This window comes from Podarcis melisellensis (genome assembly GCF_964234715.1).
Source record: "Podarcis melisellensis genome assembly, chromosome: 14".
Lineage (NCBI taxonomy): Eukaryota > Metazoa > Chordata > Lepidosauria > Squamata > Lacertidae > Podarcis > Podarcis melisellensis.
Window position 1 is genome coordinate 28,728,869 of NC_138546.1, and position 19,750 is coordinate 28,748,618.

Here is a 19,750-nt window from a genome sequence, read left to right on the forward strand (position 1 = left end):
TTCTTGCACAGAATAAAATGACGAAGAACGAACCTATGCTTAGTTAGAATAATTAGTCATTTCAGTGTGCCACACAGCATGAGTGGGGGAGAAAACTTGGATTGTAGAAATAACATTCCTCCAGAAATCTGCCCTGTTCTGTTCCCACCCACCTTGAAATTTCAAATGACGCAAGTGCTTCAGGCTATGCCTGGCTAGGGAGATTTTTCATTACTGCTCGATGTCGATACAAAGTATATATATGGCAGGATTTTGAATAAATAACAAAATGGGTCCTGAACTTGGGTTGCTGGCCTCAAGGGCATATAACTAACCCAAATCTATTTGTAGAGCTGATAGTGTGCTGGGGCCTATGTATGTTTGCATGTATTCCAATTTATTTATGTGAATCATTTTTATCTTGCTCTTCTCCTGTTTGTGACATACCGATGTTCCAACGTCACACGCATGAGGTCAGGACATCCGGAGGAGCTTGGGGCAAAGCCAAATGCAGAAGCCACATGGCTCAATAGCCTGCAGCTCCTCTTCCACCAGCAAGAGGGTGTTCCGACCCTCCTTCCCCTCCATTGCAGAAGGAGGAGGAGAAGGAGCCAGCTGCTGGAGGCATGCTGCACTCAGTTCCACTCTTTGGCCCCATGCTTTTGAGGCATAGGGGCCCCCAGCCCCTACCCCCCAAATATAGATACCTCTAAAGCAGAATTTCCCAAACTTGGGTCTTCAGCTGTTTCATCCCTATCTAGCAGGACCAGGTCAGGGATGATAAGAACAGTTGGAGACCCATGTTTGGGAAACCCTGCTCTAGGAAGTCCTGGTGTTCATGCAAAAATGTGTGTAATGTGAGGGAGGCCAGCTTGTTTTGAAATGTATCCATCATGCTCATGATGTAAATGAGAGAGGGGATGAGAGGAGACCGAGGGATGTTAGTGAGAGGAAGGAAGGTTTTCTTCTCCATCCACGTGCATGTCTACCAGGAAAAGTAATAAGAGCACAGTGAGATCAGAGTGCCAAATAGGGTCACTCAGGGGACCATGTGAAGCTGAAGACTTTCCAGTTGCTGACCTCTGCGATCATTAGAAAAGCATTGGCAGATCAGACCAAAGGCCCATCTAACTATCCAGATGCATTTGGGAAACCAATAAACAGGACAAGAGGACAACTACCCCTTCCCTTTCTGCATGAGAAGCATGTGCTGAATCATAGAAGAACCACCCTCCTTTTAGGAACATACTTCCACTGAATTGGACCGCTGGTCCAACTAGGAATAGCCAACATGGAGCTAGCCGGATGCTGTGGCACACCAGTTCCAAGCATCCCTTAGCATTAGCCATGCTGGCTAGAGCTGATGGCAGTTGGAAGCCCAACATCTGGAAAGCACCAGATGTTGATAACCCTCCCAGGGACAGGGGCTTTCCAGGGTTTCAGACAGTGACCTCTGCCGCCCTATTTGGAGGTGTCAGGACTTGAACTGGGACTTCAAGAACATAAGAAGAGCCATGCTGGATCAAACCAAAGACCCATCTATTCATGCATCCTATAATCACCAAGTGGCTGTGGGAAGCCCACAAGTAGGGGAAGGGGCTGAAGATTGTACAAAAGACCCAGGCTCCCTAGACTTTCCCCCTACACACACATTCCTTGACAACAACCCTGGACAGTATCTACATAGACTGCCAGGGAAGCACATTAGTGTTTGAATGAGAATGTGTTCTTTTGTTAAAAGCAAAATGGATGGGTTGGCTCACTGGATCAGATACGTTTGTGTGTTGTTCCATTTTTAAGGAGCTTAGGATGAACAGCTGGGAAGTTGGATTTTCTCTGCAGAAAGCAATTTATCCAGCCTGGCCGTTCAGTTTTTAATCTGGGAGCAAGAGCGTGAACTCAGGCAGAATGCATGAACTTCCTTGATGGCATCAGGTGATGCTTCTGTACAGCTCTTCCCCAGTCTGGTGCCTTCCAGATACATTGGGCAACAGCTCCCAGCAGCTGTCTTAACTGAAAAAGGTTCTTCACATAATTATATTTTGTGCACGGCAGTTCACTGTTGACAGTGTTTGACAGAGTAGGACAAGCAATAGGTGTTTGTCTCTGCCCCAAGGTACTTACATTTTATTTTTCAACAGTAGGGGAGGGAGAAGAAGGAGGGGAAAGGATGAGTAACAAGGGATGAATTTGCAAACTTTGGTTTAGTTTCATGTTGTGTGTGTAGGGGGAAAGCCTAAGGGGTTAAGCCAGAAGCATCACACAAAGCAAACTGCAACAAACCAAGGGAGACAAACCTCTGGACTTCCAGAGCTTGTTGGACCCCAACTCCCATCAGTCCCAGCCAGGATGGTTAATTGTCTGGGACTATGGCATCTGGAGTTCAACATCTGGAGGACACCAGTGTCCCCACCCACCCAGTAAACCAGATTGTGGATGGAGGATTTGACCTGGCATGTGTGACAGAGACCTGGTTGGATGAAGCAGATGGGCCTGTCCTTGCCGCTGCTTGCCCACCAGGTTTCTCTTACGCACAGCAACCCAGGTCATGTGGGCGGGGAGGGGGGGGTTGCAGTGATTTTTAGGAAGTCATTAGTCTGCACCAGGCGTCCTATTGGGAAGACCCAGTTTTCTGAGTGCATGTTCTGGAAGTTGGGCAATAGGGGCAGTACAGGATTCCTACTGGTGTACCGACCTCCCCGCTGCACCAAGGATTCCCTGCCCGAGCTGCTTCAGGTCGTGGCGGATATGCTCCTGGAGACACCTAGCTTGGTTGTCCTGGGGGATTTTAACATCCATGCCGACACGACCTTACAAGGGGCCGCTCGGGACTTCGTGGAAAGCATGGCCTCCATGGGGCTGTCCCTGAATAAGTCTGGCCCAACTCATAGCCACGGACATGCCTTAGACTTGGTGTTTACCTCTACGGATGTCGGTGATCTGACATTAACTAAAAGCGAAACAAAAGAAGTGCCATGGTCAGATCCCTTCCTGGTGCAACTGGACTTCTCCGCAACCCTTCCCCTCCGCAGGGAGGTGGGACCGATTCGGATGGTCCGCCCCCGCCACTTAATGGATCCAATTGGCTTCCAGAGAGTGGTAGGGGATGCTTTATCCCAAGCTGATGGCCTTTCAGCTGATTCCCTGGTGGCACGCTGGAATGCAGAGCTAACCAGGGCAATTGACTGTCTGGCTCCGAAGCGCCCTCTCCGATTGCATGGAGCCCGGACAGCCCCGTGGTTTTCCCCGGAGCTGAGGGTGATGAAACAATCATTGAGACGGCTAGAGCGCCGGTGGCGGAAAACTCATTCTGAATCAGACCGGACACGGGTTAGAGCTCAACGTCGAGCCTACCAAGTGGTAATGGCGACGGCGAAGAGGGCCTTCTTCGCCGCCTCCATTGCATCTGCAGAAAACAGCAGCAGGAGACTTTTTCAGGTGGTTCGCAGTTTATCGGAACCACCTGTACCACCGGGGCCTGGTAGGGACCCCAAGATCTCCTGCAATGCTTTTGCAAAGTTTTTTGCAGATAAAATCGCTCAGATTCAGAAGGAGGTAGACTCCACCATGGGAGCAGGGCCAGGGCGGGAGAGTGCTAGAGTTCTGTCTGGTCCTGTTATATGGGATCAATTCCAATCTGTTATCTCCGAGGATGTGGACAGGCTGCTTGGACGAGTGAAACCGACCATCTGTCTCCTTGATCCTTGCCCATCCTGGCTAATAAAAGCAAGCTGGGAAGGGCTGGGCGATGGGCTCTGCGGGGTGGTGAATGCTTCCCTCTGTGAGGGAGCCTTCCCAGACCCGCTGAAAGAGGCGGTCATTAAACCGCTTCTTAAAAAAACATCTTTAGACCCGGCCAATTTGGCCAACTATCGCCCAGTCTCAAATCTGCCATTCTTGGGCAAGGTGATTGAGCGGGTGGTTGCTGAACAACTCCAAGCACGCCTGGAGGAAACGGACCATTTGGATCCCTTCCAATCGGGATTCAGGCCTCACCATGGGACTGAAACTGCCTTGGTCGCGCTGGTTGATGATCTCCGGCGGGCTAGGGACAAAGGTGAGAGCTGTTTCCTAGTTCTGCTGGATCTCTCAGCGGCCTTTGACACCATCAACCATAACATCCTTCTGGACCGTCTAGAGGGGCTGGGAGCTGGGGGCACTGTCATACAGTGGTTCCGCTCCTTCCTCCTGGGCCGTATCCAGAAAGTGGTGGTGGGGGGTGAGTGTTCAGACCCCTGGGCTCTCACTTGTGGGGTGCCTCAGGGTTCTGTCCTCTCCCCCATGCTTTTTAATATCTATATGAAGCCGCTGGGAGAGATCATCAGGGGGTTTGGACTGGGTGTTCATCAGTATGCAGATGACACCCAGCTCTACCTCTCCTTTAAATCAGAACCAGTGAAGGCGGTGAAGGTCCTGTGTGAGTGCCTGGAGGCGGTTGGAGGTTGGATGGCGGCTAACAGATTGAGGTTGAATCCTGACAAGACAGAAGTACTGTTTTTGGGGGACAGGAGGCGGGCAGGTGTGGAGGATTCCCTGGTCCTGAATGGGGTAACTGTGCCCCTGAAGGACCAGGAGGCGCAGGTTAACTCTGTGTCCAGGGCAGCTGTCTACCAGCTCCACCTGGTACGCAGGCTAAGACCCTACCTCCCCGCGGACTGTCTCGCCAGAGTGGTGCATGCTCTAGTTATCTCACGCTTGGACTACTGCAACGCGCTCTACGTGGGGCTACCTTTGAAGGTGACCCGGAAACTGCAATTAATCCAGAATGCGGCAGCTAGACTGGTGACTGGGAGTGGCCGCCGGGACCACATAACACCGGTTCTGAGAGATCTGCACTGGCTCCCAGTACGTTTCCGAGCACGATTCAAAGTGTTGGTGCTGACCTTTAAAGCCCTAAACGGCCTCGGTCCTGTATACCTGAAGGAACGTCTCCACCCCCATCGTTCAGCCCGGACACTGAGATCCAGCGCCGAGGGCCTTCTGGCGGTTCCCTCATTGCGAGAAGTGAGGCTACAGGGAACCAGACAGAGGGCCTTCTCGGTAGTGGCGCCCACCCTGTGGAACGCCCTCCCATCAGATGTCAAAGAGATAAAGAATTACCTGACATTCAAAAAACATCTTAAGGCAGCCCTGTTCAGGGAAGTTTTTAATATGTAATGCTGTACTGTTTTTAACACTTATTGGGAGCCGCCCAGAGTGGCTGGGGAAACTCAGCCAGATGGGCGGGGTATAAATAATAAATTATTATTATTATTATTATTATTATTATTATTATTATTATTATTATTATTATTATTATTATAACAGCCCTGACCAGTGGGCCACTATCCTTGTATTGGAGAGGGGTTGGGGCAGAGGTTGAGGAATGGAGTTTTGGCACATAAACATGAGAAGAGCCTGGCTGCTGGATCAGAGCAAAGGCCCATCTAATCTAGCACCCTGTTTTCTCAAAAAGACATTCAAGAAGCACCAAACGGCAATGACGGCTGGCCACTTCAATAGGGAGAGGGACAAGTGGCAGATGGCATCTCCCCAAGGGCTGAATTTAGCTTGAGGGTTGCCAATTGCCAATCCCCAGGGTCCAATAATCCATACAGTGATCAGGACCCTTTTATGCATACAGCTTACAAACCAGCTGTGAATTGGGTTTCAAGATCTCATTGCAGAGTACACTCTGTAATGGATGTGTTTGCTTGTGTGTCGTCTATAGTTGCATGCATGATCAATCCATTGACTAACAATCCCCTTGGAAAAAAAGTGGAATAATGAATAAATGAAAGGGAACTGCAGCTGGCTTGCTGCCAACATCCTGAAAAGCTTAAATACTGTGTGATTCACTATGAAGGGATTTGCTTACATTCTTATTAGGAGAAATTACAGTATTTATGGATTTCTCCAAGGTCTGATTACCATGAGCTTTAAAGGCTTTTGTTATGAAATCATCCACTGTTTCTCTTATATATTATTATTGTTCTACTGCATTGCTTTTTAATTTAGCAAAGCGTTTTGGGTTTGAATTTTTGACTAGTCAGGAGAACTGAATTCGTTCCAAAGCCAGCATTTGATGCAGAGTAAGGGTGGGCAACACAACCAGCCAAACCTGACCCTCCAGGCCAACCCATTTGGCCCATGATGCATCAGGAAACATCAGGTGTGGAGCAGGTAGCAATGTGGCTGCAGAAAACATGATTGAACTCCTCACCTCCACCCCATGCATTGCCTGATGCACAGGCTGTTCATTCCTGTTCCGTTCGGGTGCACCAGCGAGCTCCTGCTGGAAACTGGCTGGCATGTATGAATGCTGAAGAAAACAAGGTTGTCCCATCCCACCCACTGCAAATCAGCAGGTATGCAGGGAGTTCAGTCTAAGGTTACCAGATTTTTTTCAATGAATCTCGGCACACAATCAATCAATCAATCAATAACGTTTCGGGTGTTGATGCTGCAGCAATGGCGGAGGCAGAGGGGCGACCTTTCTCCATGAGTCTGGGCAGCCCCTGAGTTGTTGATTCTTCAGTGGTGGTGGGGAGGCGGTGCGCGGTGGGTCAGGCATGGAAGACGGAGAAGGAGGGCTGAGAGCGGCAGTGGCGGTGGTGAGGCTTGGGCAGCACGAAGCCTCCCTTCCCATCGGAGCAGCCCCAATCCCATTCCTACTTTCATGCAAACAGGAGGGGGCGGGGCTGGTAAGGGAGGCTTCCCATTGCCTAACTGAGAGGTCCCTGCCCCCTCCTGCTTGCACGCAAGCTCTGATAGGCAGCGTGAAGCCTCCCTTCACAGTTTAGTTGCTGTGGTCAGGGAAGGTGGAGGCAGCCCGGAAGCTGCATCTTAGAGCCCCTGCACCACCATCATATGGGGACTTCCGAGCAGCTCCTGAAGCCAGCCAGAGCTAACTGTTCCGGGCTGCTGAGACCGCCGCTGCTGCATTTCCTAGGGACATTAGATGAAATCCGGGGACATTCCAGGGATGGAGTTTGTCCGGGGACTTATTCACAAATCCGGGGACTGTCCCCAGGAAATGGGGACATCTGGTAACCATAGTTCAATCTTGCTTGGTTTGGGCACACCAGCCAATTCCTGCTCAGAGCTGCCAAGCATACCCACACCCTGCAGAAATCAGGCTGGAATTGCAGCTGATCCATGGGGAGTTCAATGGAGCTTGTGCAGTACAGGCAACCCCCCATTTATGCAGGGGTTACATTCCAAGGCACTGCATGCTTGTTTGCTTATTTATTTATTTATTCATACATAAATACCCCTCCCATCTGGGCAGCTCCTAATAGAATATTAGAAACACAATAAAACATCAAACATTAAAAACTTCCCCAAACAGGGCTGCCTTTAAGTGAAATCATGTGTATATTTGAAACACCACTGAATAATAATAATAATAATAATAATAATAATAATAATAATAATAATAATAAATTTTTATTTATACCCCACTCATCTGGCTGGGTTTCCCCAGCCACTCTGGGCAGCTTCCAACAAAATATTAAAATACAATCGTCCTTCAAATATTAAAAGCTTCCCTAAACAGGGCTGCCTTCAGATGTCTCCTAAAAGTCTGGTAGTTGTTTTTTCCTTCGACATCTGGTGGGAGGGCGTTCCACAGGGCAGGCGCCACTACTGAGAAGGCCCTCTGCCTGGTTCCCTGTAACTTCACTTCTCACAGTGAAGGAACCACCAGAAGCCTTCGGTGCTGGACCTCAGTGTCCAGGCAGAAGGATGGGGGTGGAGATGCTCCTTCAGGCATACTGGACCAAGGCTGTTTAGAGCTTTAAAGGTCAGCACCAACACTGAATTGTGCTCGGAAACATACTGGGAGCCAATGTAGGTCTTTCAAGACAGGTATTATGTCGTCTCAGCGGCTGCTCCCAGTCACCAGCCTAGCTGCTGTATTTTGGATTATTTGTAGTTTCCAGGTCACCTTCAAAGGTAGCCCGACATAGAGCACATTGCAGTAGTCCAAGCAGGAGATAACTAGAGCATGCACCACTCTGGTGAAAGTCTGTGAGCAGATAGGGTCTCAGCCTGCGTAACAGATGGAGTTGGTAGACAGCTGCCCTGGACACAGAATTGACCTGCGCCTCCATGGACAGCTGTGAGTCCAAAATGACTCCCAGGCTGTGCACCCCTTCAGGGGCACAGTTACCCCATTCAGGACCAGGGAGTCCTCCACACCTGTCTGTCTCCTGTCCCCCCAAAACAGTACTTCTGTCTTGTCAAGATTCAACCTCAATCTGTTAGCCGCCATCCATCCTCCAACCGCCTCCAGACACTCACCCAAGACCTTCACTGCCCTCACTGGTTCTGATTTAAAAGAGAGGTAGAGCTGGGTATCATCCGCATATTGATGAACACCCAGCCCAAACCCCCTGACGGTCTGTCCCAGTGGCTTCTTGTACATGTTAAAAAGCATGGGGGAGAGGACAGAACCCTGAGGCACCCCACAAGTGAGAGCCCAGGTTTCTGAACACTCATCCCCACCACCACCTGCAAACACCCTGATTCGTCGCCACCTGTTTCTACCCTTTCTGTGACATCTTCAGGTCACTTCCATTTTTTGCGCGATGTGCATGTGTGCAGTCACGCACATCTAAATGGGGGGGGGGGGTTTGCCTGAACCTCACCACCCAGGGCCAACGTTGAAAGGTGAGTGGGTGGGATCAAGCTACCAATCAATCACCTGGCATCATTATAATGTCAGATGATTGGCAGGCAAGTGTTCTTGCCCACCTGTCAATGCTGGACCACCAGGCTGGAAAAGATCAGGATTTGGCCCACCGGGAATTACTCACCCATTTTACATTCATGGGTATCTTTATAGACCTGAGGACCAGCTAGAAAGAAGGAAGGAAGATGTGATTGCTGGGAAATTGAATTTTGCACCCATTCCTACAGTCTGCCCCCCCCCCCACTTTAGCACTTTTTCCAAAATCAAAGATCTAATAGGGAAGCGTTGAAGGAAGGAACTTGGTAATCTTTCCGAGCAACTGATTCAACATTAACATTTTCTCCCCTCTCCAGGATCCATCAGAAACACCTAAAATTATTGCTTGCCATCCAATCACAGAAACAAAGAGACATATTAACATCCCTTTTTAAACTCCCACCTCCTGGTTTTCAACACTACTGAACTCTCTTCCCCTGCTGATCTTCCTGCAGCACCAGTTGCACTGGGATGAGTTAGCAGGGCTAAGATGCCAAACACCTGCCCCCGTCACTGGTGGCACGTACAGAGGACACGTGCGCCCTTAAGCTGCTTAGGCCGCCTGAGGCTCACGGCATTTCTGATCTCTCTGAGTGTAGCAACAACTAGTCAGGCAAGGCATCGCTGATGACTCAGCTCGCAGCGCCCTCTTGTGGGTACGTAATCTCACTCGGAGCTGAGATGAACTCAGGCTGAAAGTCTATGCAGTTAACACTTGGGCCGAAGGAGAAATGTGATTTTGTTTGCATTCACACTTCTCAAACCAGTACACAGACTGAAACACAGCTGTCCTTTGAAATTAGCACCTCTCTGTGTTTGGGAATGCTGTTCTCCAGCCAGTGTGTACAAAAATGCACGTAGCGTGGGATATCTGTGAAAAATAACATACCCAAATGCATCATTTTAGGGGAAATTGCTTGCAAAAATGGGCATATCAGGGCACATTAGCTAAATGCATACGAAGAGGCGTATGAGGAGAAATTGAAGCGTGATGAATTTTTGTAAGAATTCAGAAGGGAAAACGCAAATGGCTGCAGAAATGGAGATAATAGAAACTGACTGATCCATCCCTATGTGAGCCTTGGCACCACTACAATCACTAGGACATACACAGGCCCACTCCTAGTCATACACACATCTCATTGGGCTTTCTGCAGGTTACCCAGAATGCTTCATCAGTCTGGAAGTCCAGTCCCTTATAAACACATGAAGCCTCCTTATATTGTTCGAGTCCATTTGCCCAATAAATGTGGCACTTCTATTTTTTGCAGTTCACAACACCTCATGGCAGTCTCGGGTGCAGAGTCTTGCAATCTAACATCCTTTTTACCCAGGATTCCCATATTCTGGGAACTTCTGCATGCAAAGCAGGGATAGGAAGATGTTTTCAGCATGAGGGCCACTTCCCCCTGATAGACAACTTCCCAGGTAGGCAACATGTCAGTGATAGGTGGGGGCAGAGGCAAAAGGGGGTGGAGCAGTGAATGCATACCCTCCAACCATCAAATTTTCCCCTCAAGGGGCAGATTCATGCTTGCCCACAACACACACACAAACACCCTGCCCTAGCCGGAACCACCACCACCCAGTCCATTTCCTCCCTTCCCCTCTGCACCTACCTAGCAGGCCTGCTCTGACTATTTTGGCTTCTTTCAGTTTTTCTTTTTTTCCAGTCTTAAATTCAGTTTGCACCCTTTCTGCATTGCTTTACTTATTATTTTTTTAAAGTGTGCATTTTCATGCAAATTTTTCATTTGCACAATATATTTGCATTTTTGCAAGCAATTTCCCCTAATATTTATGCAACACCCTTATCACTAATACACTGCTGTGCATCTCCCCCTAACTATTTTGCATGCAATTTGGGGAGTTGGAGGACTACCTTGCAAACTCCAGAATTTCAAGAGATAGCTATATTGCTTTGGTTAGATACAAATTAAGTCATTTTCCTCTTTGGTGTGTATAATTTTTATTAAATTTTCTGTTTTACAATTTAAAATATTCATCTAAGCAACCTTAAAGTATCAGTGACTTCCTTTCTTCTCCGTCCATGGTTCATTTTTCATATCATAAATCTCTGCATATTTTACATAAACTAAACCATTCAGTATTCCATTATTACATCCATCAAAACTTGTTTACACTGTTGAATTTATCTTAATGCTGCCAATGTTTTCAAATGTACACAACCCCCCATATATTCAATAAGCATTTTCCAATCTTCTTTAAAGGTATCTCCTTCTTGTTCTCTTATTCTATATGCAAATTAAGTCATTTTCCAATAATGTGCCAACAAATAAATCTCTCCCTTATCCATATTTCTGGACCAACATGGCTACATATATCTGATTTTTGTCTTGTTTTGCTTTGCTTTGTCTGGAATGAAGTAGGTTCACTTCTTCTTCTCTCTTTTTTAAAACCTCCCCTTTGTCTTTGTTTCTCCCACAGGACTGATTGTCTACCTGGGCATGATGCTGGGGGCTATTATGTGGGGTGGCCTGGCAGACAAACTGGGCCGGAAGAAATGCCTCATCCTGTCTCTCTCGATCAATGCATCTTTTGCGTTCCTGTCCTCGTTTGTACAGGGATATGGATTCTTCCTCTTCTGTCGCCTTATCTCTGGTTTCGGGTAAGTTACACAGCGCCCAGCTTGGGAAAGGGCCAGCTTGCATTAACGAATAGGTCTCTGTATCAGATTGGCCTGAATCTCAAAACTAAATCAGGTCCATTTTGTGGCATTTGGATATTGGCTGGGTTGGGAGGCAATAGCATTTGATCGCCCTGGGTCGGGCTTCCTGGAGCAATCTGGGGCTGTGAATGGGTGGGCCATTGGGCAGGAAAGAGGCAGGCAGTTTCACACAGGGAATGCACTGGGCAAGCAGACTCAAGCAAGAGGGAAGCACATCTCTGCAGCCAGTAGAATTGAATCCTCCTTCACCTGCTGGTCCAGACAAGCCATTTATTGATCACTCATTCTGATTTGCTTGTGAGAAGGCTAGGCTGCATTAAGCCATTGTCGTCTCACACTTTCCAGGACGTTTCCATATCACTTCCTGATTTTTTTATTCATGGAAGTGGCACAAACCATCTTTAATTGCGCAACTTGAATCTGCTGGTATGGGATTGAATTCCCCACCCCAGCAAAACAGCATCTGAGGTCTAGGCTCCAATGCTAGTCCTGCATTTATGTTTGTATGAATTTATAGTTTAGATTTATTACTACATCACACACACACAAAATGTATGTATCTATTACTACCTTTATATTCCACCTTTCTTGCAAGTGGTCCCCTCCTTCCACATTTTTGTAGACCAAGAACATTCTACCCACCAGGATAGGCTTGCCTAACCAAAGATGTTTTTAGCAGGCAGCATAAAGAGTACAGTGAAGGCACCTGTCTGACATCAATAGAATCACAGAATTGTAGAGTTGGAAGGAACCCCCAGTGTTATCTAGTACAACCCCCTATAATGCAGGAATCTTTTGCCAAGTGTGGGACTCAAACCCACAACCTGAGATTCAGAGTCTCGTGCTATACCGACTGTGCTATATATTAATCATTCTAGGTGGGGGGTTCCGAAGGGTAGGTGCTGCCACAATTTCTTGCAAATGTAGAGTGAGTATTACATGGCACTTCTAACAAGGCCAGTCCCAGTGGTCAAGTGGGCATATATAAGGTGATACAGTGGTGCCTCGCAAGACGAAAATAATCCGTTCTGCGAGTCTCTTCGTCTAGCGGTTTTTTCGTCTTGCGAAGCAACCCTATTAGCGGCTTAGAGGATTAGCGCTATTAGCGGTTTAGCGGCTTAGCGGCTATTAAAGGCTTAGCGGCTTAGCGGCTAAAAGGGTATTAGCGGCTTAGAAAAAGGGGTGGAGCGAAAAAAATCGCAAGACTCGCAAGACATTTTCGTCTTGCGAAGCAAGCCCATAGGGAAATTCGTCTTGCGAAGCGCATCGAAAAATGGAAAACCCTTTCGTCTAGCGGGTTTTTCGTCTTGCGAGGCATTCGTCTTGTGGGGCACCACTGTACAACCACACAGGTGAACTAGATTTGCCCTATTTCAAAAAGTGAAAATCTGGACTCCAGGGTTTCAGCCTGGCTGTGTCCAGGAAATTCCGGGCATATGGAAGCCCTAGGTAAACTGATCTGAAGCTATTCAGGGCTGAATGTATTAAGAGCAACACTTTGGCCTGGTTTTCATTCTTCCTGCCTGTTCTCCCACCTCACCTGCTTCCTCAGAATTGGAGGGACTCTCCCCATTGTCTTTGCCTATTTCTCCGAATTCCTGTCTCGTGAGAAGAGAGGAGAGCATCTGAGCTGGCTCTGCATGTTCTGGATGATTGGAGCCCTCTACGCCTCCATCATGGCCTGGAGCATCATCCCGCATTACGGTAATCACCTCTGGATTCAGATGGCATCCCTGGCCTTTATCCATGTGTGGCATTCAGGCTGAGGATTTGCTGGCTGTCTAAACAGCGATGCTCCCTTACACCTGATGGGACTGGGAGGTGGGGCCATACTTAGCAAAGCCTAGGTCTAGGAATGCTTATACTGAGTCAGATCATTGGCTGATGGGAGTTAAGCCAGTGATACCTCATGAATACCACAAGGCCTGATCTAGCCCAATACTGCCTGCTCTGACTGGCAGCTGCTGCCCAGGGTCTCAATCATGGGTCATCCCTAGCCCTACACCCTGAGGTGCTCTTCACTGAAGATACCAAGGATAAGGAATGGCCAGATCTATCTATTTCCAGTCCACCTTACTTTTGCATTATTGTTTTTTAGAAACCCACAATTCCATTCCATTTCTGTGTTAATTGGCATTCTTAAAAACAGATTTCCCTCAATGTACATATTTAACGTTGTCCTTTCATATATTTTTACATGGGCATGTTCTCCAAAACAGTTGCATCGAAGCACCTGTTTTGGCACACAAAGACTATTAAGAATGGGGTCACTATGTTTGGGGAAGTGCAGAATTTGGAAGGCAACTATTTCCCTTTGAAGGGCAGATTAGGCCATTTGGTATCTTATCAAGGAGGAATCCCTTGCATTTGCAAAGGCTGGATTTCTAGATAGCTAACTTCACACATTAGTCCATGAGGTAAAGTCATTTGGTACAGGAATTCAAAAGGTCAAATCCCTCAAATTCAAATCCCTGGATACCTAGGTTCCGATTTGAACATTAGTCCAGGAGTTGCAGATCATGACATTTTGTATAGTAATAATGATGATGATTATTATTTATACCCCACCCATTTGGCTGGGCTTCCCCAGCCACTCTGGGTGGCTTCCAACAAAATATTAAAATACAGTAATGCATCAAACATTAAAGGCTTCCCTAAACAGGGCTGCCTTCAGATGTCTTCTAAAAGTCCGGTAGTTGTTCTCTTTGACATCTGGTGGGAGGGTGTTCCACAGGGGGGCGCCACTACCAAGAAGGCCCTCTGCCTGGTTCCCTGTAACTTGACTTCTCACAGGAATTTGCATCCCTCCAGCATCCCTGTTGAGGCACCTTCACTACCTGGAACATCAGATGTGCTCTGCCATCTGGGAATATTGGAGAATTCTGATGAAAACAGGAAAAAAAGAGGACATTGTTGGTGTTTGCATATTTGTCCCTGTGTCCAGTATTCCAGAATGCAAATCGACCCACTGGTATTTTCTGTCAATTGGTTGCTTTCCATCAGCAAATTATATGCAACTGATTATAATGCCCCCCCCCCCAAATTTGCATTGTGTTTCCCTTGCATTGAAATGAATGTGGTGGAATTGTGGCATGGACAGGTAATTTACATAATTACAAATCACTTAAGTGACATAAATCTGCCACAGTGGGCAGCAAGACAAATAATGCAGTTGATGGGGGAAGACAAACCGCAGTAGAACGGAAACATGTCTGCATGGGACAAATTCAGGGTGGAAAGGGAAACAATGCCGTCTTCCATCCCTCACTATAGCCCCTTTCCCTTGCTTATAGGATGGGGCTTCAGTATGGGGACCAACTACCACTTCCACAGCTGGAGAGTTTTCGTGGTTGTCTGCTCTCTGCCCTGCATCGCGTCTCTGGTTGCCCTGAAGTTCATGCCAGAAAGCCCACGGTTTTTGCTGGAGGTAAGAACACATGTCTGAGAAAACAGACCTTTGTATTGTGTAGATTCTTCTAGAGGATATGCTATAAGCAATAGAAACCAAAAGGACTGGGATTTGTTTGACATAGACTGCAACACCTAATGCATTTGCTCGGGTCTGGGAGCAGTGGCTCATTCTCATGTATTGGTCAGTACAGGATTTTGAGCTTACCATATCATTGCAAAATAAAAAAATTCCTTTCAGTAGCACCTTAGAGACCAACTAAGTTTGTTATTGGTATGAGCTTTTGTGCACATGCACACTTCTTCAGATACATGTTTGCACACGAAAGCTCATATCAATAACAAACTTAGTTGGTCTCTAAGGTGCTACTGGAAGGAGTTTTTTAATTTTGTTTCGACTACGGCAGACTGACACAGCTACCTACCTGTAACTATATCATTGCAAGGCAGCCTGCAGTAGGCCCCACTGAACTCAATAGGACTTGTTTTTGAGTACATATCCTTTAGATCACACTGTTAATTGTGTAATTGAATTTTTTTTTTAAAAAAAAAAAGGCCTAGAAACTTGCATAGAGTTTCTCAGGATGCTGCACTCTGTGGCTAAGGCGAGAACGGGGACCCCTTCTCACATTATGTGGCATAAATCAGGGGAAACTTTCTGCATCATCACTTTATCTCCCTGCCAAGTTTTGCCTGCTATGCATTTTGTGTTGATGCTAAAGGTCCAGGTGTGAAACCATCCAGAAGACAGCAACTCTGCTGTCCATTATGTTATAAAACAACATGCTCAGTGTTGAACAGCAGCACTGTCCTCTTCATGGCACTGGTGGGCAGGGCCAGAGGTACAAGTGAATATTATTTTTACCTTTCTACAGTCAGCTGGTTTCTGTACACACTCACAAACCCCTCTCCACTCAGGTGAGCAAGAGGCATTATTGGAATTCAAGGACCGGTTCCAGCTAGGCAAAAATGTTCAGGCCGTGGTTAAACCCATGTGACCTCCGATGGAGCCATAGAATAACGGGAGAAAGAGCCTGGGATCTTAAAAACACTTTTTGAAGGAAGCGCTCTTTCTGACATCCTTTGCTTTGGCCTTTCCAGATAGGCAAGCACGACGAAGCCTGGATGATCCTCAAGCAAGTCCATGACACCAACATGAGGGCCAAAGGCGAGCCAGAGAGGGTGTTTACGGTAAGCATGCTTTCTTCCTAGGAATGCACTTCCCCCTCAATAGGAGACTTTGGTCAAAGATTCTAAACCTAATTGGGTTTTTTATATACATTGCATAAAGCCCACGACCCACCTCTTTCTTCTCCCAAAGATTCAGTATGCAGATTCTAATTCAAGATTATTTTCCAACTGGCAAACATGGTTGCCATCCAGGCAAGAAGAGCCTGTTCTCCCCAACCCTGATGTTTGGGGCTACAACTCTCATCAGCTCCAGCTAGGGATGGGCAAATCTGCCAATTTTGGCTTCTCATTTCTCCAGTCCTATGTTCCACATTTTGCCACATTTCCACATCATCCTTGCATATATTTTTTAAAAAGGATGATGTGAAAATTCACCAGCATTTTAGTGCAAATTTCTCCTCATGCATACATTTCCCCCCATGCATTTTTGCCCAATATACACATTTCTGTAAAGCAATTTCCCCCAATATAATGCATTTGTGTATGTTGCTTGCACAAAGATGTGCATTTTTGTACATGTTATTTGGCTAGCAAACTGCATTGCAAAATTCAGATATGTGCAAATTTCAAAAGATGGCTGTTTCAGTTTGTGTGTTTCTTTCAGAAAATGAGAATTAGAGAGATCTGCCTTTAAATGTAAACTGAATCAGATTTCTCCCTCATCCCTAAACCCAGTCACTGCTGGGTTCAAAACACCTGGAGATGTTTCATCCCAAGTCAGAACATTGGTTCATCTAGCTCAGTATAATCTGCACTGAATGACAGTGCCTCTCCAGGGTTTCTGAGAGAAGGCCTTCCTTGCCTACTTAGAGATGCCAGAAACCTTGAACCTTCTGCATGCAAAGCAGTCACTCCACCCCTGAGCTATGCCCCTTCCCCATGTACAATTATTTGGGAATAAGCCTCCTTGTACACTGTGGGACTTCCTTCCACTAAACGTATTCAGGACTGGAATGCAGAGGTGTTTATTCAGGTGATGGTTGACGCAACCCTCTTGTTGTGTTGCTTCTGCGCAATTGCTTACAAGAACCAAGCTTAGTGTGGTTGCTGTGAAGTCAAGGGCTGAATATTTTGGCTTGTTTTTTCTTGTTTATTCAGGTAGCCAACATAAAAACTCCAAAGCAGATAGACGAATTCATTGAAATACAGTGTTCTACAGGGACGTGGTACCAGCGTTCTTTTGTTAGAGTGACAACAACCCTCAAACAGGTATGGGAGGGGGGTGGTGGTGGCACCTGAATGCACACAACAACCAGTAATGATTGATTGCCTAGATCTGTCATTGTGCTACTTGCCCACACAATGAACAGGTCACGGGATTGCAACCTTTCCTGATTACATCTGAGTGCAGTACTTTGACCACCCAGCCTATTAATCAACAAATATTTGGTTTCATGTAGGGCTCTCAACTCAACAGAGATTTTTAAGTGGCTCAACCACCTGCGTTTTTACCAAGCGATTAATTGCATATAGATTATGTTATATTATCAGCTTCGGTAAAGGTGTCTTCCTGACATACTGAAATAAGTGTAAGTGTAAAGGTAAAGGGACCTCTGACCATTAGGTCCAGTCATGGCCGACTCTGGGGTTTCAGCGCTCATCTCACTTTATTGGCCAAGGGAGCCAGTGTACAGCTTCCGGGTCATGTGGCCAGCATGACTAAGCCGCTTCTGGTGAACCAGAGCAGTGCACAGAAATGCTGTTTACCTTCCCGCCAGAGAGGTACATATTTATCTACTTGCACTTTGACGTGCTTTCGAACTGCTAGGTTGGCAGTGTAAGTGTACATTGGAATTAATAATTAACACTGTCACTTGTTGTTAAGTGGGGGGATAGGACTATATTTGTTGGAAGATCTTTAATACCATATTTAAGGCAAAGTACCTTTCATATTTTATTTTTTGGTTCCCTATTCCAGTGATACACCAGAATTTAATTGCCTGTGACAGTGACCTCAATTTTAAATTATTTAAATTGCCCCATAGATTAATCAACCAAGCTTCAGTTGATTTATGTCATAGCAAATGTAGGACCTGAGATAAATAAATCTTGCTTCACTGAATCTAGCCAGCTAGCTACAATGTAAAAACACTGAATGAAAATTCTCATAATAAATTATTCGCCATTTCCACAAACAAACAGGTATTTGTTTTTCATTTTTGGAGGGGATATAAGCTACATTAGAAGTTAGATTTCTTAGGACTTCTTCTGTAACTGATTCTTTGGACAATCCTTTTCTTTTAGGTTATGGACAATGTACTATACTGTTTGACAGCCCAGTACAGAATGAACACGCTGTTCCTGGCAATTGTGTGGTTCTCAATGGCCTTAAGGTATGTGCCTTGGCATTCACAAACCTGTTATTAACCAGAGAGTTGGAAGATCATCCAGTCCAACCCTGGCAAGAAATCTCTTAGTACAGCATCCCTCATAGCTGGCTATCCAGCATGTGCTAAAAACCTGAAATAAAGGAGGACCCACCACTTTCCAAGGCAATCTGTTCTACTATTGATACAAAGGAAGCTACCTGATGGCGAATCATACCGTGGGTCCCTCTAGCTCAATATTGTCTACACTGACTGGCAGTGGTTCTTCCGATTTTTAGAGATGACTCTTTTCCACCCCTCCCTGGAGATGGATATGATTGAACTTGGGCCATCTGCAAACCGACCAGGTGTTCTACCACTAAGCTGCAGCTTATCCCACAAGCAGAGGCTCCCAGGTTCTCCAGCATCTCCTAGTAAGGCTGAAAAAGACTCCTGTCTGAAACCCTAGAAAGCCACTAGCAGCCAGTCTAGGCAATACTGAGCTTGAAGTACCAATGGTTTGACTTGGTATAAGGCAACTGCCTAGTTTCCTGTGGGTAAAGTCTGCCTGAGACATTTAGCCAGTCTTGGCAAAACAAATATTTGCTCCTTTTGATAGACTTTGCCTGTTTCCTCAGGGCAACAAACATTCAAATTAGAAATACAGGAAGCTGCCTTGTAACATTTGCAAGGCTAAATAAGAGCAGCAGGAACCTGTCCTGAACATTTCAGAGATAAACTATATTTTCCCACCATTATCTTTTGGGAAGGTTAGGAACTTAGGAAGCTGCCATATACTGAGTATTGATTGGCAGTGCCTCTCCTGGGTTTCAGGAGAGCCCTACCAGAAGATGAACCTGGACTGAACCTGGGACCTTCTGTATTCAGGGCATATTCCACACTACTGAACTGCAGCCTTTCCCCCAAAGACCTTGTTGTTGTTGTTTAGTTGTTTAGTCATGTCCAACTCTTGGTGACCCCATGGACCAGAGCACGCCTGGCACTCCTGTCTTCCCCTGCCTCCCGCAGTTTGGCCAAACTCATGTCGGTAGCTTTGAGAACACTGTCCAACCATCTCATCCTCTGTCGTCCCCTTCTCCTTGTACCCTCCATCTTTCCCAACATCAGGGCCTTTTCCAGGGAGTCTTCTCTTCTCATGAGGTGGCCAAAGTACTGGAGCCTCAGCTTCAGGATCTGTCCTTCCAGTGAGCACTCAGGGCTGATTTCCTTAAGAATGGAGAGGTTTGATCTTCTTGCAGTCCATGGGACTCTCAAGAGTCTCCTCCAGCACCATAATTCAAAAGCATCAATTCTTCAGCGAAGACCTAGGCTTAGACCCAAAGACCTAGGAACATGGAAATCTGCCTTATATCATGTCAGACCCTTGGTCTGTCTTGTCCAGTACTGTCTACACAGACTGGCAGTGGTTCTCCAGGGGTTCAGGCAGAAACCCAGCCCTAGAATAGA

At 46.6% G+C, this 19,750-nt stretch overlaps 1 protein-coding gene across 1 annotated transcript in view; it reads left to right on the forward strand.

Moving 5' to 3' along the window:
* Positions 1–19,750, forward strand: part of SV2B (synaptic vesicle glycoprotein 2B) — a 72,247-nt gene that overhangs the window by 44,640 nt on the left and 7,857 nt on the right. The window contains exons 3-8 of the mRNA XM_081888550.1: positions 11,138–11,318; positions 12,931–13,082; positions 14,672–14,805; positions 15,888–15,977; positions 17,076–17,186; positions 18,222–18,310. Of these exons, the coding sequence (XP_081744676.1) occupies positions 11,138–11,318; positions 12,931–13,082; positions 14,672–14,805; positions 15,888–15,977; positions 17,076–17,186; positions 18,222–18,310 (757 nt within the window). The remainder of the gene's footprint in view (positions 1–11,137; positions 11,319–12,930; positions 13,083–14,671; positions 14,806–15,887; positions 15,978–17,075; positions 17,187–18,221; positions 18,311–19,750) is intronic.